The sequence below is a fragment of the Myotis yumanensis genome, unplaced genomic scaffold (genome assembly GCF_028538775.1).
Source record: "Myotis yumanensis isolate MYYU_CA2020_CCGP unplaced genomic scaffold, mMyoYum1.0.hap1 SCAF_8, whole genome shotgun sequence".
Taxonomy (NCBI): domain Eukaryota; kingdom Metazoa; phylum Chordata; class Mammalia; order Chiroptera; family Vespertilionidae; genus Myotis; species Myotis yumanensis.
Window position 1 is genome coordinate 37,320,220 of NW_027223759.1, and position 23,557 is coordinate 37,343,776.

Consider the following 23,557-nt stretch of genomic DNA (forward strand, 5'->3'; position numbering starts at 1 on the left):
ATAAAAAATTCTTATTAGTGTTATTAGATGTTAGGTATTGTAGTAAACATATACTGCATGGGGCAAAAGTAGGTTTATGATTGTGAGTACATGGAACACAGTTTATTCTTGTATTATTATTTATTAGTTATTGTATTATTTTTCATATGAAAAACTGTAAACCTACTTTTGCCCCATCCTGAACTATATTATGTAATCACTTAATATTTAAACTTTGGGTATACTTTGTTGGAATTCCCATCAGTATTTTATATTTTTTGTTGCTTTTTTAAATGGCTATTTCTTGCAGGTATGTAGAAATACATTTGCTTTTGAATACTGCTTTTTTGTAAATAATGGCAGTTTCTTTTCTTTCCCAAATGTATACCCTTTATGATTGTTTTCCTTGAGTCCCCATCACTAGCAAGCTTATCCAGAACATTCTGAAATGGTAGTAGTTTTGACATTCAGCTTGTCTCTGAATTTAAAGAGATGTTTAATGTTTCAGCATTAAGAGTGATATTTCTTAATTTCTTTGATCTCTTTATGAGGTTAATTATATTCCCATCAATAAGTAATTTGTTAAGAAAATGTATTACCTTTTCTGTAGCTTTAAAAATAATTCACATGACTTTTTTTTTCAATTGGTTCATGTAGTGAATTATATTAATAGATGTTTTAATGTTGAACCACCTTGTATTCTTTGGGTAAACCCATATGAATTTTGATGTATTAACTTTTAAAAATTATTTTTGCTGACTTTTAAAAAAATCTGTATTTATGAGTGAGATTAACCTGTCATTTCACTTTCTCATATTGACCTTGTCTTGTTCTGGGTTGAGGTTATACTCACTTCATAAAATGAGTTGGAATTTTAAAATTCTGCCACCTCTCAGAATTCCAGAAAAGGGAACATGACAAAGGTCTCTTCTACTTCTGGATCCCCGAGTTATTTCCAAAACCTTTCACACTTTTCACTCAAAATGTGACAGGACTAGCAAAGCCAGGGTCCTGTGTCAGAGGCTATAAGTATCTAGCCATCTTTTATCATCCAACTCTTCTCTCTTCTGTCTTCCTTTGGGTTCTAAAAGTTAGAAAAAATATTGCCACTAGACCAATAAGAAATTAAACCTCTCTCACCACCAACCTGAATTATCCCCTTATCCTAATTGCTTCTCTTGGAGAAAACTTCAGTTCATAGCCAGTGAATCAGAAACCTAGATATCTTCTGGAGGTGTGGGTGGGAAGATAGAGTTTGACTAAGTATTTTCCAAGAAACTTTGTTCCATACACAGACATGGCTTTTGAATCTGGTAATTAAGACTGTATCCTTTTGTTTCCCGGTACTTCCGTGATGACACCTATGTCTACTTGTTCAAATGAGTGTGGGCCACGGTAACAAACAGTGAGAGTAAAACCAGACTAGTTAATAGTTCACAGTATCAGCTCATCAACAAAGCAAACAGCCTTTGTAGTCCTTTCAGAAGAGAAATTAAAATAATACGATTATTCAATTAATATTATTTAAAACAATATTACTAGATTAACATTTATTACTTGTCACCATTTTAAAGGAAGAAGATTATAACTTTCTTTTAATTTGAATAATTTGAAATAATATATGCAACCCTGTGTTCATAGCAGTGTTATTTACAATAGGCAAGATTTGGAAACAGCCCAAGTGCCCATCAGTAGATGAGCAGATAAAAAACACTGTGGGACATTTACACAATGGAATACTACTCAGCCATAAACATGGAGGAAATCTTACCCTGTGTGACAGCATGGATGGACCTGGAGAGTATTATACTAAGCGAAATAAGCCAGTAATAGAAAGACAAGTACTATATGATTTCACTATATGTGGAATCTAATGAACAAAATAAACTAACAAACAAAATAGGAACAGACTCATAGATACAGACAATAGACTGATAGCTGTCAGAGGAGAGAGGGTTGGGGACTGGTTAAGAAGGGTGAAGGGATTAAGCAAAGAAAGAAACTCATGGCCACAGACCACAGTATGGTGATTGCCAGAGGGAAGCCAATGGGAGAGTGGCTCATTATCCTGTGCACCGAAAGGCTGCCAGGTTCATGTCCCCATGAGGGCACACGCCTGAGCTTCAGGCAGGTTGGGGTGCAAGTGGAGGGCAGCCAATGCATTACTTTATTTTTTTCAAGTTCAACATAGTTTATCTGCAGTTCACAAAGATAGGTCAAAATAGAACACTTCTGTGCATTCAAATGAATGCAGCAAGACCCAGAGAGGGAGAGCAGGGAATTTCATCAGCTCACGGTCAAGCACAGATTAGAATCTGACCAGTGCCACCGAGGCAAGCTGTACCAGGAAACAACAGCATGTCCCTTGGTAATGATGTTCCTTACATTTCTGTCTTGGGTCATACAGCTCTTCCCTGAAATGTTTGCCTTCCACTCCTAGGAAAGTCAGTGGACTTTCTATCTTTATCCTGTTCTTTCCTCCTCGGGGGATGCAATTCTTGGATTCTTGGGATCCCCTCCTCCACTCTACTCATTAAAATTCTACCAAGGATTTTCATTAAGATGCCTTATCTAAGAAGCCTATCACTTCTTTATATAAGCCTAGATATCTTATTCATATTACAGTGTGAGTACTTATATTCTGCCTTGCATTCTCAAAATAGTAAAAAAATAAATAAATAAAAAAGGCTTTCAAGAGAAACCTACCAAAAATCAGTGGTAAAATACAAGTGGGAGTGGAGAAGAGGAGATTCAGATGTTTGCCATTCCACATGCCTGATAGAGATTCTGACATCCCCCTTTGGAGGTCCGGACCATCTCTCCACCCAGCCACGGAGTCATATGAAATAATTGGTTGGAGTGTGTTGTACAGTCAAAACTGCAGAGCCTGACAAGAAGTTGAGAACTAGTAATGAGATTATTCCAACACTGTTTACGGAGGCCTACTATGTGCAAAACAAATACCTGCAGGTTTTTTTCAGAGGCTACAAATATCCTATAAACTCTTGCCATATTTACTCGTATTGCAAAGTAAAATTAGAACAAGGAACTAGGTTTAGAGTGTCAGAAAACAGCAAGTACAGATGTTGAGCAAGAAGAGGATTTGGGGGGGAATATCCCTTATACTTAGTTTTCTCATTAGCCATTTATCATTTGTTTGTTTTTTAGATCCTTTGGCTAATAAAGAAAAGTAATTACAACATAGTGGGTAATACCATTTAATTTATACGGACTCACTGTTACAATCAGATTTCCAAAGTGGAGAGTCAATTCTCCTCTATGGAACACTGACTGAGTTCTTACTTGTGCCCTGACCAAAGATGGAACCTACAACCTTGGCATATGGGGATGACACTTTAACCAGCTGAGCTACCCAGCCAGGGCAGAAAATGCTCTCAAGAAAAGAGATTTTAGTTAATCCAGCAAACTTGGTTCATGGCAACTTATTTCTTTCCTTGTGATTTAATGCATTAATAGGGAAGCACATATATTATTATATTCACACCACTAGGATAATTTAAATATGTCATAATAATATTTTAATGTAAGTAGAATCCTTTGTATTCCTTTTTACTTATTTATACATTTTATTTTGAGAAAGCCATAGTTTCACCAAACTAAAAGAGGTGACCATGATTGAAAATATTTGAAACCTTGAACTATGTGGATGTTTCTTAAAGCATTTTACAGAGATAACCCTTGAGCCAAAATGATCTTTAGTGGATTAAATAATGTAAATCATTTATTCTTCTCTGGCAGAATCTTAGGTCAAAATGATATGAATCTCTTTTTTATGAAAGTCTGAGGGTTACTTCCACATAGTATTATCCAAGTTAATTGTAAAGGATTCTACAACTAAAGAATTATTAAGTAAAAGCAATGTGAGTAGGATTTGCTGAGGATCTGGCTGCCAAGCGATCTGGCTGCCATGCTTGGCAAAGTTGTGTATGTGCTCCTGAAAACATCTGGAATTTTACATTTTTTTAAGGAAAGCACTGTGTTTTCAGTGCTGCAAAATTCTTGAGTTGCTCACAGTTTTTACTTGCTGCTGTTCTAATTACATGTATAGAATTACTCTTGGATGTAATCTGTGTATCATTTTGGTATTTTACTTTTTGTAATTACTGCATTGTAAGCGTTTGATAATTTTGTTCCTTGTCCACTCTTCCGTTACTGGTAAGCTCATTATCCACTAGATATAAGAGCATTTGGCAGTACATAGGCCTCAGTGTCCTTTGCCCGTTGTAAAAAGTGTCTGAAATTTTTTTTAGAATCAGAGAATTAATTACTTGTATTCCTTTCTTTTAATTCTGTGTATTCTTCCCACTCTGTTTTGTTCTTTCTAGTTTATTTTGTGTGTGTTTTTTTTTCTAATCTAGTCATAAGGAACAGGATAATAAAGCAGAAGTTTGAGCCAAGACTCTGCTATAATAAATGTCAGAAACAAACTGTTGGGAGGAACAAACATTTCAAAGTAGTTTCAGAAGCTAATTGTAGGATGCTTATAGCCTCACCCAACTCAAACAGTGAAAGGGCCAGGTTGATAGTTGGATAAGGATTTATGAGGCAGGTTTCTTGAATGGGCTCTCTGCTATTGGGAAAGATGTAGACATGCTTCTCTCTTCATCTCAAATCAAGAGAAGAGAGCTTCACCAGAACCACAGGGGAGCTAGAAGGTAAGGAGATTTGAGGAATGGAGTCCAGTTCTTACATGAGAAATGTAAAGAGTTAGATGACCACAGATGAGCCAAAGTAGACTCCAGCCTTTCCTCAAGTACCTAATGGAAACATTTGCCTCACCAGTGTTTCATGTGAACCAAATATGTCCCTCCCATATTCAGAAGGTGATAGTACCTCAGCAGACAGAAGCTGGAAAGGTGCCAACACATTTCCAGAGGCTGTGGACATTGAAAAGGAACCAGCGTTCCAGGTGCCCATACCAAGGGGGTAAAAGTCTCTCGCCATCGTCCTTGGCAAGAAGTCCCTGAAGAGCCCCTGGATGTGCTCACAGAAGAATGAGCTCTAAACGCCCGACAGTGGTACACGTCAGGGAGAAACTTTGCTGCCCCTCTCAGCCCTCTTCTCTTCTTTCTCCTGCTCAGGAGGCAACGTAGCCACCATTTGCAGGAGGGTAAAAGAAACATCAACCATGCCCCACCCCCACACTATTTCCGGGCTCTCCAACAAACCCAAAATTGGAAAGAAATTTTTTCTCTGCTTTAAGATTGATGTGTATTTATGTGATCAGACCTTCTAATGTCTGAGTTCAGATTTTGGCAACTTAACGTGACCACACGATTTTTTATTATCTAAGAATGACCCGAAAAATCTTGATACTACCTGAAATGTTTATCCTGGTACAAAAGATAAGTTGTCCCCATTGAATATATTTTTAAAGTAGGAGACAAAATAAATTTGCTTTGTAATAACACCTCATGAGTTTATATGTTTACTAATTTTATAACTTCAATAGAATATCTGTTGCCATTGAAATAATGCAGTCTTACAATATATGTTGAAGGAATTCTCTCAAAGTTAATTGGTGCAAAGTTTAACTGTTAATATATTTTTCAATCAAATGTCAGACAGAAAGAGCAGTTGCTTACGTACGACTATTTCCTGAAATATCCAGAGAGTTTGAGTAATTGACTCAATAATTAATTTCTGCGACTTTTGTTTGCTTTCTTATAAGCTCTTTTAACTGTATATTTTGCTTCATATTTCTGGTTTTGATAGATTCTTTGCAACCTTTCTTGAAATGTTGGAACAGTTTTCATGCAAATGTTTTTCTTCTTCTTGAAGGTTTATATGGAAGCCAAGTGATTCTACGATTATAAATTCCATTACTTTGTTTTGGCAGATTATTTTATTACTATTCTCTTAGGCTCATTTGTTTTAAATTCATAACAACTAAGCAATGTGTGCTAAAAGACACTGATCGTTAGAGGATGTGTTTAAAAGAATTTGTTTCAATTAAAAATATTCAAGAAAAACATACATAATTTTTACATTTGATCTAATAGATGTTTAAACATGTCTCATCTGTTTCGTTTCTGCATTCCCAGATTAAATTGCAACTTCACAAAGTTGTGTAATGGCCAGAAGACGACTTGTTATACCCTGTAAATCCCACAGGCTGGAAAGAAAATGTTTGCTATCTTTGGAGAAATGTGCCACGAAATCCGTTGTATAATACTCTTCACCATTTTACGAATTGCTTGTTTCCTGACCTTACTCATTTTTTTCACAGGCCTATTTTGATTTTGTTTGCTTGTTTTCTAGGTGAACCTGATCTTCATAAGAACTCAGAAGGTCAAGTAAATGCTGAAGAAAAACGTGCTGATACACATTCATAGGTTTGAAATACAATAACGGCTTCTGTCATTTTAAACACGAGAGGTAAGTATTATTTTTAGATTAGAAATGAATGGTTTGTAGAATATCCCTAGAGACAAAGTTATTTTATTTAAATGGCCTCCTGGATTCTTTTTAGAAAAATTTCTGTCTCCTATCTTCTGAGGCAGTATCTTAAATATTTACCTTTTCAAAGAGTTCTCAATTTGCTTTTCAATATAAATTATACTTACTGAGACATTTTAGCCCTTCAAAAATAATAGGCTATAGTCAATGGGGAGGTTTAATCCTGATTTCTTTTTCTACTTCATGTAGAAAATGTAAATGTTTACAACAAGTGGTAATAACAAAGCAAGTACATATTATGAAGGAAACATCAGTATTTGCTAAAATCCTTGGACATGTGCCTCAATGGTTCTTTTAAAAATTCAGCTTCTAGGGCTTGCCTTCAGTCTACCAAATTGCTAGGTCTGGGAGTGATGCCTTGGAAGTCTGAGTTTTTAATAAACCCACCTACTGATATTTCTGTACACTAAAGTTGAGAACCACTGTGTTGGGACTTCAAAGGAGGTGCAGGTAGTTAGAAGGGAAGGATGTGTATTTATAGTGGAGATGCCTTCGTGTCTCCTTAAATAAGTAAGAACCTAAGCTCAAGTCTTATAATTCATCTTGCTGTTGGGATGATGGTGGGGGCAAGAAATGCTGAGAGTTTTAGATGTTATCATAGCTCCTCAAATGTTGCTTAAGATATGGAAGAGTTAGAATGTGATTAGTTTTTAAGATGATTAATTTCTCAGTATTCTGCACTTGGTTATAAAACTGATTGATAATAATAGTTTCATTAAATAGCAACTTTCAAGTGTAAGGCACTGTGGGGCATATCTTACACATATTATCTCACTCAACAATTCCAGAGTTAGCGATTGTGATTCCTATTTTATGTATGAAGGTTGGGTAGAAATCAAGCCACAAAGTGGCTGTTCAGCAACTAAAACCCATGTTTATATTCACCCATTTTAATACATTGTCCTATATTAGCTACAGCAACATCTCTCCTTTCCCTTCATCCAAACTATAAATGTATTACCTTTAGAGCTCACAGCTCTTTTTAGGAGAGTCCTTGGGTTCTGATGATACAGAAGCCCTCAAAGTATATTTTAGGGAAAACTAATCCAGTGGAATATTTATAGATGTTTAAGTACAAAAGGTTTTGTTGTCAAATAAATGCCATTAGAAAACTGATTAAACAAAATTAAGCAAGATTCTTCCTACCCAATGCCTCCAAGCCAGTGTATACTTTATGGCTTTAAAAAATGTTTAAGATCAGCCTTCTCTATGCACTTATAATATCAAGCTGGATATTTATAAATATTTTCCAAAAGTTACGTATCGGAAACACAGGTTTCAAATATGTTTGTTAAAATGACGAGTATGAAACTGTCTAAGGCAAAAAAAAGAAAATTATGTGTAAGATTCTGGCATCTCATTAGTAAAAGATTTCGATAGGATTCCTTTGGCAGTTAATGAAGTCCCTCTCTCTCTCTCTCTTTTTTTTTGAACTAAAAAAAACCCAAAGCTGGAAAAGTTTGAGACCCAATCAAACTAAACAGCAATATTCAAACCCCAGCAGCCAGCAGACCATGAGACAACTGTTTTTTTTTTTTTCATCAGGACCTAAGTTCATTAGCTTTCTTTTCAGTTTGAGAAAGCCCTGCTTTTAATGCACAATCTTCCAGGAATCAAGTACAGTGGGGCCTTGACTTACGAGTGTCCCAACTAACGAGTTTTTCAAGATATGAGCCGTCTCTCAGCCGATTTTTTGCTTTGAGTTGCGAGCTAAAATACGGGTTACGAGCCAGCTTCAGATACCCCACCGCTAGTTGGAGCAGCGAACGTCACAGTGAACATCACATCAGCCCAGCATCACGTGTCTCACTCATTCACTTTTGATTTGACATACGAGTAATTTGAGTTACGAGCTCTGTCACGGAACAAATTAAACTCGTAAGTCAAGGCCCCACTGTAGGTGAAATTCGCATGCCTTCAAGGAATAGGCAGGTCTCTTAAAAGAGGGAAGAGGGTGAAGTTGGAAAACAGCAGGGGTGATGATTGGCAGCTGTGACCTGGGTGTAGTGCCTGGTCAGCCTTGGAAACAGAGAGGACACGGCACACCCCTCCGGGGGGCTGCACCCACCCACCCTTTAGTTCTGGCAGATTTTCACCAGGTAAGAGTGAGGGCCCAGTGTTTCCAAGTGTTCCTATTGGTTAAGAGATTTTTTTTGGTAAAATCTTCCAATTTTTAATGTTGGCTCAACGTTTTTTAAAACACTGCATAGACCAAACAAATTATGTTTGAGGGTCATATTTGGCCTGCAGGCTCTTCCTAGTTAACCCAAGAAGAGGTGTGTGGGCTGGATGTAGCCTGGGCATTTGCATTATTTGACTTCCACACTGATTTAAAATATCTTTTTTAACATCTTAACACTTGGAGTGGGGGAAACGAGTTAAGTCGGCTCGCGTGAATTGCGCGTACTCCGCGGGAGCCGTCTTAACTCGGTTCATATAGATTTGCGGTGGAGTGCGGGAAACGTGTAAACTCGGGCCGATTGTAACTGCGTATTACCAAATATTTGTTTGTTTGCCGTTCACAAAGATACCTACCTGCGTATGCGAACCGTTTCATACCCATTGGGGTAATAGGTATCATAAAAATCCCTGATTTTGCGCGGGAAACCTAAATAATTGCCCGCGCCATCTTATATTTTGGCAGGAAATTCACCCCACACCGGAGTGTTAAGAGCTTCTGCTCTTTACTTCACTATAGTCCTTGTGACTCTACTTGTTTTACACTTACACGGGCCCACTTACCTCATGTCTATTACTTGCCAGGCCTGTACAGCTATTTAATTGTGTTACTTCTGATACAAAGGATCAAAATTTTTACTGGGATCAAGACATACACACACACACACACACACACACACACACACACACACACGAGAAATAGAAGGATGAATTCCAACTGATATAAAATCAATAGCATATACTGAGAAATTGCTTATTTTTGACAAGGTATATAAAGTCTAGAGGGAAATTGCAACACAGTAATTAATGTCTGTATATGACTAAGACATGATCTTCATATTCACTTGAATTTTATTTCAGGATAATGAGAACAGTACTAAAACTTAACTCCGCAACTTCCTGCAGAACTATATTCTCTTTCACCACACACTTGGATCGGGCCATTTTTTATGGACTCCTGTGTAAGGAATGAATAAGAAGAACATAAATTCTGTGCTAGTAACTCTGGCCAAATAAATGACACTCAAATTTGCTATCGGGGTTTTTCGCCAGTGCTTCTGCCATCATTTTTCCTCCACAATTTGGTGTTCTTCAATCAATCTGGAGAAATTTTTAAGACAAAAGTTGGACAGTTTGAACCAGGTATAGCATAGGTGACCTTGCAATACATGTGCAGAAGAGGTATTTTAAAATTTTACTTTCTTCCATTGTTTTATACAGAGTGCTATAACTACAAATTTTTAAGGTCTCAAGTAAAAGGAAAGCAAAAAACAAACAAACAAACAAACATAAATTGTGGAAACATATTTTTTACAGCTCTGAGGAGCAGGCCATTTAGATCGACCTTGTTATTTTAAATGCACGGGAACAAACTGAGAGGCAGGACTATTCCGAAGCTGTGGTTGAAGTCCTAGAACAACAATGGAGCATCACAACCTTGGCCCTGTGATCTGACGAACATGTCATCATGCCTCGCAAGCTGGGAATCCACCGTGCAACCCGTCCTGGAAAGCAGTGGACCAGCCTGCACCCGTCCCTGGGGCTTCAGAATCCTAACGCAGCCCCGACAGGGGCGCCAGCACCACGGAAGTCACACATTCCCTACAACCCTGGATACCGAGAACCTCCACTGTTGTTGGAGACAGACACAAGAACGGAGAGTGGGATTTTGCCTTCTGGGGTGTTGATCCCATTAGAATGTGTGTGTGTGTGTGTGTGTGTGTGTGTGTGTGTGTGTGTGTGATGTGTATTCAAAAATATCTATGAGAATGGAAGCCCATGCTTTTCTGTACAGATAACATTATTTGATGTGACTTGACGTTTTCCTGCACAGAAACAAGCCACCACCCTTGGAGACTCTGCTTCCTTGTCATGTTTTGCCTGAGCATGTGCAGAGCCTTTTCCTTGCTCCAAACTGAAGAACTACCTGTATTTGTTATTAGCTGACAAGAAAGTCAAGCGCAGTTAGGTGTTGTAACTTTTCACTGTAAACACTTCAACGTCTGTGAGACTAAGTGACTTTGTTTTTGTAAAAGGCAGGAACTGGATGGGAAAAACCAAGAGTAGCCATCAATTACAGTGAGGGAGGGTGTGTGGGTCCTCAAGACTTTTCTGTTGCACCTGCTTCTTTTCTGGGTCCTACCATGCTAAGCAATATTTTAGAAAGGGATACAACCAGAAGCTTTTCAGCCTCAAGAGTGGGGTTTTTATAACTCACAACTTAGATCTCTTTTAATGTGTAAGCCATATTCTATATGCATATTAGGTATGCATCCTTCTAACTTAAGATATATTTGTGTATAGACTGTGTATAAAGCGCTTTTAAATGTTCTGTGAATAAGGTTCCTAGCTGTTGTTTCACCTGAATCTTGTGTAGAAGACAGCTATATAATTGAATTGTATCATAGACATCGTATTGCAGTTGATATTTTAAAAGTAAGCAGTAAAGATTGATCTATAATGATGTATTGGGGGGAAATATAGATATGTACATCATGGTGACATTTTGTCCTTTTAAAAGGGTATTTTATTTTTATTTATGGAGACACTATAACTACTTTCAATGTCTTTTCTTTAGCTACTTACCAGCTTGAAAACATTCTGCATTTAAAATAGAATCCGCCTCTGGGAATTCTACTAACTTTCGTTCCTGTTTGAGCAGGTTGTCTTTCCTAAAGCTATGGGGCCTCCTGGGGGAGAAGCCCATTGAAAACTCCTACTCCATCGTCCTAGGAAACATGCCCGCTTTGTTCCTATTAGTACCTTACAATCTATGGACTTTGTTACTAAAGGACATGGAGGCATATAAGGAATTTATCCTTTTCTGTCTGTGGGCTGTAACCTACTTTTCCAGGTTGCACGACACAGAGGACGGTGGCTGAACTTCCAGAGGGAGTGGGGAAAACCTGCTCCATCTCTTCAGAAGACTTGTCTTTCCTAACCTCCCTCCCCTGGCTCCTTCTCTCCCTTTTTACTTCCTTGTTTCTTCCTTCCTTCTCTCCCTAAGACAGCTACCAGCAACCACTAGTGCTAATGAGGGGGTCACAGCAGGGTTACCAGTGCCTCCCTTCTTGGAACATCAGCGCTGAGTGGCCCTGGAGAAAGAGATGGGTGGGTTAGGCTGCTGCACCATGAGCGTTCTGCTTTGAGCTTTTATCCTCAGCTACCCAACATATCGCTAACATTTTCATATGCCTTTTCATGTAACCAGCACCTCTCATTGCATTGTAACATGACAAGCTACAATTCCTGTGTTTTATTCTGCTGTAATTCTCTTTCATATATATGACTGTTAAATAAATCGTACTTGAGGGAATATATTGTGAAACAGTTGGTGTCTTCTGTAATGCAATTTGATGGGGCACTGAAAAGTCGGAGAAATCAGGAAATACCAGAAGTGCAGCAACTTAAACATTGATTTGAGTCCTGTCCAAAGGTGACATTTGCTCTATTAAAGAATTATTCACTCAACAGTCATTATTGCACCTGTTATTTGCAAGCTCCTGGCCAGGTGCATGGTGCACATAAAAATCTGGAAATCTAAATTTTTCCTCTAGAGCAGCGGTTCTCAACCTGTGGGTCGCGACCCCTTTAGGGGTCGAATGACCCTTTCACAGGGGTCGCCTAAGACCATCGGAAAACACACATATAATTACATATTGTTTTTATGACTAATCAATATGCTTTAATTATGTTCAATTTGTAACAATGAAAATACATCCTGCATATCAGATATTTACATTATGATTCATAACAGTAGCAAAATTACAGTTATGAAGTAGCAACGAAAATAATTTTATGGTTTGGGGGTCACCACAACATGAGGAACTGTATTAAAGGGTCGCGGCATTAGGAAGGTTGAGAACCACTGCTGTAGAGATTTCATACCCACAGAGGGCATGATCTGTACATCCAATAATTAAAACGCCACATATAGAAGTGCCGATAGATGCATCTCCTGATAATAAGGAGGTAGAAATTGCTTCCTTCATCAGGGCTTCCAAGAATGCCGCTGAGAATAGGTGGCACACACATTGACACTTCAGTAATAACTAATCACAAAGGCCCATGTTCATTGCTTATTTTCTGGGTACAGCTTCCATAGACTCTTAACAAACATCATCTCTAATCCGCAATAATCCAGCAGCGTGGGCATCGACGTGAGTCAGGAAACCAAGTCTCAGAGGAAGAGCCTTCTCTGAGGCCATGCAGGTCCCAGGTGGTGGAGGCCACGCTGGGATTGGGTCCCAGGTCTCTCTGGCACCGAAGACCTGTTTTTCTTTCTACTACATCTCTGCAGGGTGGGGCAGAGGCGCAGTGGGAAGGAAGCGCTGTGAAGGGCAGTGTGAGTGAGGTGACACCAGAGAAGAACACAGAAGCAGAGAGTTTCAAGTCCAGGCGTAGACCTCGAGACTTTCCATTAAGTGAAGTAAGAGCAATCGGCACAATGATGTCACCTCTCCGGCTGCGTCTCCAAGGTGCTAAAGCATTCGTGATGAAGATGTAAAATGCATCTTGTCACCAGATACAGGACACTTAACTGAAATTTTACTTCAAATGTCATTCCATGATAAATTTCCACCTAATATCAGGAAGCTTTCAAAGGCCTTACTTTAATTTAGAAATACAATTTAGACATAAAACACCTATGTCCTTTGGAAGCTATATTAAAGGACATATAGCTTCTGTCCTCCATCTAATTGCTTCTCTAAACATTGCAATGCTTAGCCACCATTTAGTGCAAGCCTTAAAACTATAAAGACTGTATATATTTTAGTCAAAAAGCAAACTCCTAATAATGTCCCACGTTACATACATGTCATTTCTTTGGAGGGAATTCTAAATATTTAAAGTACAAATCCCATACATGGAACAACATGTATATTCACATAGTTATTTGGGGCTATTTACCCTTTAGTAACATTAATAAATTTCTAGGTCATTTTCTTAATACTTATGACGGTTGGAGAGTTTCCTTTGCATCTCAAGCTGATACATTTCTATCTCTTATCATTAAAGATTATAATTATTTAGTGTTTATTATAGTTTATTATAGTCTCACTACTGCATTACATTATTTTCTTATTTAAAAATATATTTTTATTTTTTCAGAAAGGAAGAGAGAGAGAGAAACATCAATAATGAGAAAGAATCACTGGTTGGCTGTCTCCTGCATGCCCCCTACTGGGGCTTGAACCCTCAACCTGAGCATGTGCCCTGACCGGGAATTGAACCATGACCTCCTGGTTCATAGATCAACGCTCAACCACCAAGCAACACTGGCCAGATTGCATTACACTATTTTACAGCCTGTAACTACTCTTTGAGGAATTGTTATCCCCATCTATGGAGGAGGAACTGTGACCAAAAACAAACAAACGGTAATCTGTGTAAGATCATGCAGCTAGTAAGTGGAAGAACCGGATTTGAGGTCTGAAGGAGTGTGACTCCCCAAACTATTAGGTAGACTGCCTCTGGCCATGGTGGGAAGATCTGCAAGATCTTCTCCACCCATCATTTCCATTACTTCTCATTCTGCCCTTTATCCCATCCTACCCTTTATTCCATATCCAAGCACGTGTCCCTAAACACTACTCCTCTGATAGGGCAGAATTTCCAGTGACCAATAGCAAAGGCAGGTGTGCTTTGGTGACCAATTACATCACGTCTTATAGCAGATGTCTGTGGGTGGAGGAATTATTTCCCATGCTTAATATGTGACCTTAAATTTTTGCTTTTCAAATAATCACTGGTTTAAGTCTAGACTTTGCTACTTAAAGTGTGGTTCCTACCTGGGAACTTATAAATGAAGACCCTCAAGCCCATCCGGACCCACTAAGCTGTATTTGGCATTTTAAGAAGATAACTTGGATATTTCTATGCACATCATTTCTAGGGAATAATTAAATATGGAGTTAATTCTAAACCCCAGCTATGCATTTAAACATGAGGTTCCCCCCCCCCCCCCCCCCCGACACACACACTAAATAAGAGGCTTCTGTGCTCTCAAAACTGTACTACTCTCTGAAAACTAAAGCAAACCAAATCCCAAGAGATTGCAGAACTGGATGTAGTCTGCGATTTCTTCAATTGTTGTGAACCTTACTATGAAATAGTGTTTGAGTCAACAAAGTTAAATCATATTATTTCTATAAACATTATCGACCAATTTCTTCTTTCTATTCAAAGAACATTGCATTGTTTAGGTCTTTACCATCTCACTTGTCTTCATTATTTGGCTTCTCTGCTTCCAGCTCCTTTCACTTTTTCTTTTCTGCACACTGTTATTAAATGTCCTTAATTCATTCTTTGGACCTATTGTGCTTCTCAAAAACAGTTTCTCCTTGTCGCCACCAGAGGTCAGCAAACTTTTCCTGTGAAGGACCAGAGTAAATATTTTAGACTTTGCAAGCTACTTTCCATTACAGGGTCCCCACTCCTCCTGTTCTTTCTTTCTTTCTTTTTTTCTCTCCTCCTCCTCCTCCTCCTTCTTCACTTTTTTCTTCTTCTCCTCCTCTTCCTTTTCTTCTTTAACAATCCTTTAAAGATGTAAAAGCCACTCTTAGCTTAGGGTAATGCGGTTGCACACATACACAGACCACGTGGCAGATTTGGCCCAGGCCACCCACAGGACCGGGAAGCAGTATCTCCATTACACGTGTCATCCATTCACTGCACACATAGCGGTTTGGGGGGGCTGGCTACAACACTGGTTCTCAACCTTCAGCATGCATCAGCCCCCCTACCTTGAGAGTCTCATTGAGTATGTATGTCTGGGGTAGGGCCTGAGGTGATGCAAACCACTGGCCTGCAGGTAAACCTTAACTCCTTAGTTTAGTGTTCAAGGCCCTTCACAGTCTAACCCAGCCTATGTTGTTAGCCATAGCACTCGCTGCACCGTTCACTGTTCCTGGACCTCCTCCCTGCCTCTGCACCGAGTGGATCTTGCTGCTCTCTTTGCCTTCTTTACCTGTCACTGTTCCCCCTTCCTCCAAGGGTCTGAGCATATGCCGGTTCTCCCAGAAAGCCTCTTCTCATCACTCTGGTCCGAACTTTCAGACCCTCTCCTCTGGATGAACAGAGATCTCTATCCCTCTGTGCTGGGAAGTTATAGCTCTCCATGTCATATGCTTGCTGCCAGACTTTAATTTAAAGAAATATCCTTACACATAGTAGGTGCTCAGTAAATATTTGTTGAATAAATGAATATGCATAAATGAATGAAGGAAGAAAGAAAATGTTTATTCTTGTTTGTCCTAAGTGTTTGATATATGATTGAGTTAATCCCTTTTAGATAACATCCCTGGTAAGTCAAAATGAGACTCACTTTTCAAGCACTCTAGATCCACACAATCTCAAAAGGCCATTTGTGTTTTTTCTCAGAGCAGGCAAATGGGGAGTGCATTAATTCTTAATAGCACACTAAAAGCAAACCTGAATTATACAAGAGAAACATTCAGATCTCCGCCTGTGTCTCCTCTCTACCCTTGGGGGGATGGGTCTGCAGGTGCAGTGATATATTAATTGCAGCTAATCTTACCAACTTTGCTAAGGAGAAAAGCCCACATGTCTAGGTGATTTCCTATAGTGGGAGCCATATGAGCTTGGAGCAAGGATGAACTCCATCATGTATGTCTTTGGTGTCTGGTGGCTGTAGACCTTAACATTTTCTCATCTCTCACTGTGAAGACTTTGATAGAATGGAAAAATGATAATGAAGATTATTTAAAAGATCTAGACCAGCGGTTCTCAACCTGTGGGTTGAGACCCCTTTGGCGGTCGAACAACCCTTTCATAGGGGTCGCTTAAGACCATCCTGCATATCAGATATTTACATTAAGATTCATAACAGTAGCAACATTACAGTTATGAAGTAGCAACGAAAATAATTTTATGGTTGGGTCACAATGTGAGGAACTGTATTTAAAGGGCCAGAAGGTTGAGAACCACTGATCTAGACAGTACCTGACACATTGTTGGTTCTCAATTAGCCTAAACTAATATTATTATTTTGTATTTATCCAGATGCTATTATTTCTTGTTGAATTTTTGTGGAACACCTAAGGCAAGAAATATCTCATCCAAGGACCAAGTTTGGCTCTCATCCAATTTTAGACTTGTTACATATGGTCTCTGTGATCTTAGGCCTCTATGAAATGGAGATAGTAAAAGTACCTATTTTATAGGATTGTTGGAATGATTAAGTGAAATGGTTTGTGTAAGGTGCTGAGGCTATTTACTGACACATAAGAAAAAGCTGAAATGGTACAAGATAAAAATAAGAATCTACCAGGAACTTCATCCTCTTCCTTTAAAATTAATCCAGGCTCATCATTTCAGGACCATAGCATGGCCTTAGCTTCAGTAGCAATATCCTGAAGGTCCCCATGATGGGGAGGCTATTCCATGTGAAGAGAAGGCCATCCATTCTATAGCAAAGATCATAATGTCATTGCTTTCAGCATTTATGTCCTTGCTTGAGGAGTGGAAAGGCAAAGTTACACATATAGATACGGGTAGATCGAGACATGCACTGATATATGGGCATCTATACAGATGGCTCAAGACCGACGCATATTGATATCTATGTTAATATATGTCATGTAGGCACTGGATTGTAGGGGACAATTTTCATGGAAATATTAAAGAGAAAGGTGTCAGCATAAAAATAAAATAAACTTTAGACTTCCTAGAAGGCTTTGTTAATTAAAACACATTATTAGACATGCAAGTACCCCGTGAAGCAACAATAGTAGGTTCACAAAAAAACAAAAAGCTACAGGCACATGCCCCAGCAAACTCCACCAGTTTCACAGAATCTTCAATAGCAAGATAAGGAAGGTTTTCTTTGAAGAAAATGAAAACAAGAAGAGGAGAGGATCCTTCATAATGTGGAAACTGCCCTTGTGAGAAGAACAGACTCATCCACTAAATGTGGTAAGTCCAATGCAATCTAGAAGCCAAGTGGCTCAACATTGAAACCATAATTTCTAAACCCACCAGAGAAAAAATGGGCTGCTGGACACAGCCATGGTGCAGAAGACACATTCTGACGGGATGGCTTGGCAGGGTGGGCAGGGACTTACTAAGAGCGAGTTGTGTGGCCGGGACAGGGAGGAGCAGGAGCTGGTCTGGCCTCTCGGGGAGGCTCTCCTCAGGCTGCCTTTCTCTTCCCACCTCGCCCTGTGCCACAGCTCTTCATCCCTTTGTAGGACGTCCTCACATTCTCCCCTTTGTCTAGTTTATTCTGGGCATCTGCCTCCATTCTCACCTAGCTTTCCCTAATAGAAGATAATTTGGATGTAATAGCTTAGGGAAGTATTCATTTAACCAAGTTTTAATTCTTTGTGCTTAATTAAATAGCAAATGGGTTAAATTTATTCTCTCTCTTTAAAGAAGTTTTCTTTTTTATTTCAGCATCAGTACACTTATGTATATATATGCACACATTTGTATACATCTATCTATTTTCTATACATATGTAGATATACATGTATGCACATATATATTCTATACACACACATATATATTTCTCAATCTGAAAAATAGTTCAACTCCACATTACACAATGAAAGAAAAATTAATAAAGTTAACATATTAATAGAAAAAGCATACAAATTTATTTGTGATTTAAATATAAATTTATTAAATTTTGGCAATTTTCCCGCCAAGTTGCATTAAATTATTTTATATCATTACAGCTTTTTATAGTTTAGAATGACAATGTCTAATTTTTAATGTTATTCTGCCCCTACCAGAAAGTTATTTTTTAAATTTTATTTAGATAGCAACCAGTTCCACTGAACTACTTCCTATGACAATTTCTTTTACTGGCAGCGCAGATGTGTAGCTTAAGCTTGGTATCACAGAGAAGCGCAGGACTGCGTAGTGTAATTCCTATTTTAGTCATCACTGACTTTATGTCAAGCTTGAATTTTTAGCATACTGGGTGTTTTCAAAAGCAAATAAAGACCCAAATGATGTTTAAAATGCTTGACAAGTATAACAAATAAGTAAACACTTCAAAATGGGAATCTATGTCTTATTAGGGCAAAAGAAGAAAGACGAAAGCAACATCTGGGAATACAATTAGGGAAACATCCACATAATTCATGCTGCAGGGGCGATGTAATGGGAAACCTGCCTTGCCTTGACAAATGCGAGTCTCTTTTATAAAATAAAGAAGAGAGGATAAACTCCTGCCATTACTAAAGAGATGTTGAACCAGCCATCTTCAAGCTATTTGGCTTTCTTTTAAGTTCTTACTGTTTCCTTGCTTTGGTTTATAGAAACCTTTGCTACTGCAGGGAAAGAAAGTTTTCCTCCACTCTCCGAGGGTTCCTGGCTGGGTCTGAAAATTAAACTGACAAAGACAGATTAATAGGGGGGGGAAAGCATACAAATTTATTTAATATAAGTTTACATGACATGGGAGGCTTCAAAAGAAAATGAAGGTCAGAAGAGATCGTTAGACTGGCGTATTTTTATGCTAGGAACGATAAAAAAAAATGGCTGAGATAGTTCAGTAGCTGAGCATCGACCTATGAACCAGGAGGTCATGGTTCAGTTCCTGGTCAGGGCACATGCCTGGGTTGCGGGCTCGATCCCCATTAGGGGGCATTGATGTTTCTATCTCTCTCTCTCCCCCTTCCTGTCTCTGAAATCAGTTTTAAAAAAACAACTTGAAAAAGATAAAGAACGGACAGTGTGGGGCAATATGCTAGTTTAAGGAGCACCAGGTCAGCATGGTCACCTGGGGGAACTTAACAAGGCCTGTTGTCTCAGATTCTTCTCCGAATCTCCTTGTCTTCAGAGACAAGGCTGCTGCTCTCCTTCAGGTGCCGGGAGGGCACCTCTCTCATGAGGGCTTTGTGGTCTGTTTCAGGGGGAAAGCAGGGGAGGTCAGAGTGACCTTCCTCCTCCTACCATTTTCTCAAATTCCTCCGGTGTAAAACACTCAGTGTGCCAAGGTGCCATCTTTGGAAGTAGTATGTCTTGATCCCTATCACCGCTTTTGAGAAAAATGGTGTTTTGAAATTCCAATGAAAATCATTCCTCAGTTAGCCTGAGAAGAGCAGCAGTTAGAACATTCTCTGTGGTTCCTTGTTAAGTAGCATATTGTTTTTTTAATGCCATCATATGTATAGTGTATTCCACTGTTATGTATTTAGGTCTGGGGTAATTATGCTTGCTTATATTATTTTCAAGTCTTTAGCAATACAAAGTCTGAGTGAAAATGACCATCTTTCAAATACAAGGGCCAGGGAGCCATGGAGAAGGGGAAAGAAAAAATAGCAATTATGAAATTATTTTCATTTTATAATTTTTTTTAGAAATTAAGAAAATAAAACTACTTAAAAAGATTGATGCCTTATTCTTTAAAGATTGTACTTCAGATTGTCATAAACTTAGCAATTTTATTTTGTACAATATCAAAGGTTATTTTTTTTTTTAAGTTTAGATTTAAACATAGAAACTTTTTTTTTAATCCTCATGAGGATATTTTTAGAGGGAGTTAGAGAGACACCTCCATTGGTTTCCTCCTGCACGTGCCCAGACCAGGGCCGTGGATCAAGCCTGCAACCCAGGTAAGTGCCCTTGACTGGGAATCCAGTCCCTTCAGTGCACAGGCCTGTGCTCTATCCACTGAACCACACCAGCCAGAGGCTATCGAAACTATTTTTAAAGGAGCCAAATACTTTAAAAAGAGTTTCAATTTGCTTCTTTTATTGGTAATAGGTCATTTAATTTGAAGTTCATGCCAAACAATTAAAGTAGAACTCCGGTCCTTCTTCCCACTCCAGCCTTATTTTAGCAAAATAATTCCTGATGCCTTATTTCTGAAACAGAATGTTTAGTTTCAGGTCAATATGTAAGATACTATAAAAAAAAACATAAAAGCCTATGGTTCCTAGGGAGGGTGGTTTTTTGCATCCTAAAAACTCTCACAACTTCTCCAGCAGATCATAAGCTACGGAAAGGGCTTGCTAGATGATTGGTCCATGTAGCACCACTAATGCTCTGGGGACTCTAGTTTTCTGATCTATAAAGTAAGTCCTTCCCGCCAGACATATTCATTGTAATTATTAAAGGCTTGGATTCCAAAATTAGAAAACTAAAAATAAATTAGCAAAATGTACCCAAATTCAAGATCTTCCTTTTAGCCATATAGAAAAAATAAATCCAAAATGAGGAACTTAGCAAAGAGTGTAGAGTGAATGATTAAAAATATATACAAAATAAAGGAATGATTTCTAAAAAATATGTCAATATTTATGTATAAAATATCTACAGTGCTTCAGAAAGCGATCCCGGAGAGAAAAAATAACACTTCAGACGGAGTTGGCGGTGGGGGTGGGGTGGTGTTTGTTTTGTGTTGGGGCTTTTCCAAGCTCCAGTAGGAGCGCAAGTGCTGACGGGCCAGCTTCTGGTGGTTGTCAACCCATTTTGCACCTGGAGGAGAAAAAGAAAATAACTAACTCTCCAGAGCCCAGTGGAAATGTTCCGGAGAGTGTAACGTCATGTCACGTAAATCTCGGTGAAGGGGAAAATCTGGTATGTGGCACTTCATAGCAGCAAAGCGTGTGTGCTAGGACCCAGTACATGATCCAATTAGTGATTGGTGGGAGGACGTTTTTGCTGGAAGGACTTTTCAACCTTTAAAAAACAAACAAAAACTCATCACTTTTAAAGATCATTTTCTAAAGAGAAGCTTTAAAAGACAGAGAATATAACTGGTTACAGTGCTATTGTTACTACACGCACACATACTGAGAGGCGCCAATATAATCAGGTCAGAGAGGTCAAGGAACAAACGGCATCAGAGCGTTACCAGAGTGTTACATTTTACGGCACCAGGGCAATCAGGAAGGTCAGTAGGGGGGGGGGGGGAGATGTAACAATCAACTTTTATGGGAGACAGCTGCAGCAGGGAGGGTACGGGAGATGGCCGCAGCCCGGGAGTAAACTGAAAAACAAGCAACTTGATAAGAAACTAGACAGGCATTAATTCACAACGGCGCCAAGATTCCCAGAAGAGTGACCCCGTTTGCTTCCCCCTTGCTCCCCCCGTTTGCTTCCCCCGTTTGCTAGAGGGGTATATAACCTGTACTTAGACTCTTAGTCAGGGCTGACAGCCGCTGCTCTGCTGCGCTCAGAGTAAGCTGGAAGCCCCAACATGTTGGTAGCTAAATAAACCCTTTGCCTTTTGCATAAGGAGCGTCTCTTGGTTCTTTGTGACAGCGGCTTGCGTCCCGGGCTTTACATACATACGTGTGCGTATTTCTAACTCAAACAATTGTGTTCTGTTGGCTGTCATACAAGCACACAGCACACCCCCTTTCTCTTCGCATCCCACCTCCCCTTACTACTGCGGTTTTCTGTCTGTTCCCATCTTTTCTTTTCTCCTTTGTTTCTTGCCTGCCATTCCTGAAAGAGAATCAGAGGAGAGAAACAGATCTTAAAGTTTAAAGGAGTCTCACAGTGTTATCTGGGGAAACCCTACCCCCGTATTTTTCTCTACATGTTACTGATCAGAAAACTGAGTCCCAGAGTGATGAAAGGGCTTGCCCAATGTCACACAGCTACAAAACAGGAGCTGCCGCCCTCTGCCATATCACCTTGTTTTATTTTCTTCCAGGAACGTTTCACTATCTGAAATGACCTCATTCATTTATTAGTTTATGTATATATTGATAGTCTTCAAACACTAGTAATACATCCATGGATTTAAGGGCCTTAACTGTGTTGTTAATTCCTGAATCCTCACCACTTAAGCAAAGTCCAGCATGCCTTAGGGTTTCATGCATATTTATTGAAGAATGAGCTATAATAGTGGTCTCTTGTTTCTAAAGTAGACTTTTAAAAACTGTACCAAATTATGCCATGAAAAAAATAGTATAGAATAATTAAGGATATCTGAATTGTTCTATCCAGCTTCAGGTCTATCATAAATATTACCAAAATGTATGCATTTTAAGGAGCAAAAATACCTAGTGAGCCCTAGTCGGTTTGGCTAGGTGGAGAGAGCATCAGCCCACAGACTGAAGGGTCCCAGGTTAGATTCCAGTTAAGGGCACGTACCTTGGTTGCAGGTTCCCCAGCCCTGGTTGGGGTGTGTGCAGGCAGCAGCCAATTAATGCGTCTCTCTCACATCGATATTTCTCTCTGTCTCTCCCTCTCCCTTCTACTCTCTCTAAAAATTAATGGAAAAAATATCCTCTGGTGAGGATTAACCAAAAAAAAATATCTAGTGAGAATTAATGTTTTTAACTCCTTGAGATGTCTAAATAGCCTGTGCTTCCTTTAGATGCCCCAGGGAAAAGTCCCTGAATTCTGTTCACCTGGAAAGTAGGTGACTGCTGACTGCTCAACTGATAATCAGGGTCACTTTAGACCAGCGGTTCTCAACCTGTGGGTCACGACCCCTTTGGGGGTCGAACGACCCTTTCACATCGGAAAACACATATATAATTACATATTGTTTTTGTGATTAATCACTATGCTTTAATTATGTTCAATTTGTAACAATGAAAATACATCCTGCATACCAGATATTTACATTATGATTCATAACCATAGCAAAATTACGGTTATGAAGTAGCAATGAAAATGATTTGATGGTTGGGGGTCACCACAACATGAGGAACTGTATTAAAGGGTCGAGGCATTAGGAAGGTTGAGAACCACTGCTTTAGACCTTCCAAAGGGTCCCTTAATTTAGTTGGAAGGTAGCAAGGAACCTGGTTAGAAATATTGACTTTCTCCAACTCCTTTGCATCAAGGGGTGGTCTTGGGACACAGTTCTGGTAAATGGGACATTAGTACGGGCTCAGGAATGTCTTTGCGTCTCTGCTCTGCATCCTTTCCCTTTCTCTGCCCACTAGTCTTTTTGCTTGGAACAGACCAGAAGCCCGGAGCA

General features: G+C 39.1%; 1 protein-coding gene across 1 annotated transcript in view; it reads left to right on the top strand.

Annotated features, from left to right (window-relative positions):
* Nucleotides 1–12,108, top strand: part of PDE1A (phosphodiesterase 1A) — a 158,319-nt gene extending 146,211 nt beyond the window's left edge. Inside the window, exons 14-15 of the mRNA XM_070422633.1 lie at nt 6,262–6,378; nt 9,499–12,108. Of these exons, the coding sequence (XP_070278734.1) occupies nt 6,262–6,335 (74 nt within the window). The 3' untranslated portion in view covers nt 6,336–6,378; nt 9,499–12,108. The remainder of the gene's footprint in view (nt 1–6,261; nt 6,379–9,498) is intronic.
* Nucleotides 12,109–23,557: the final 11,449 nt, after the last annotated feature.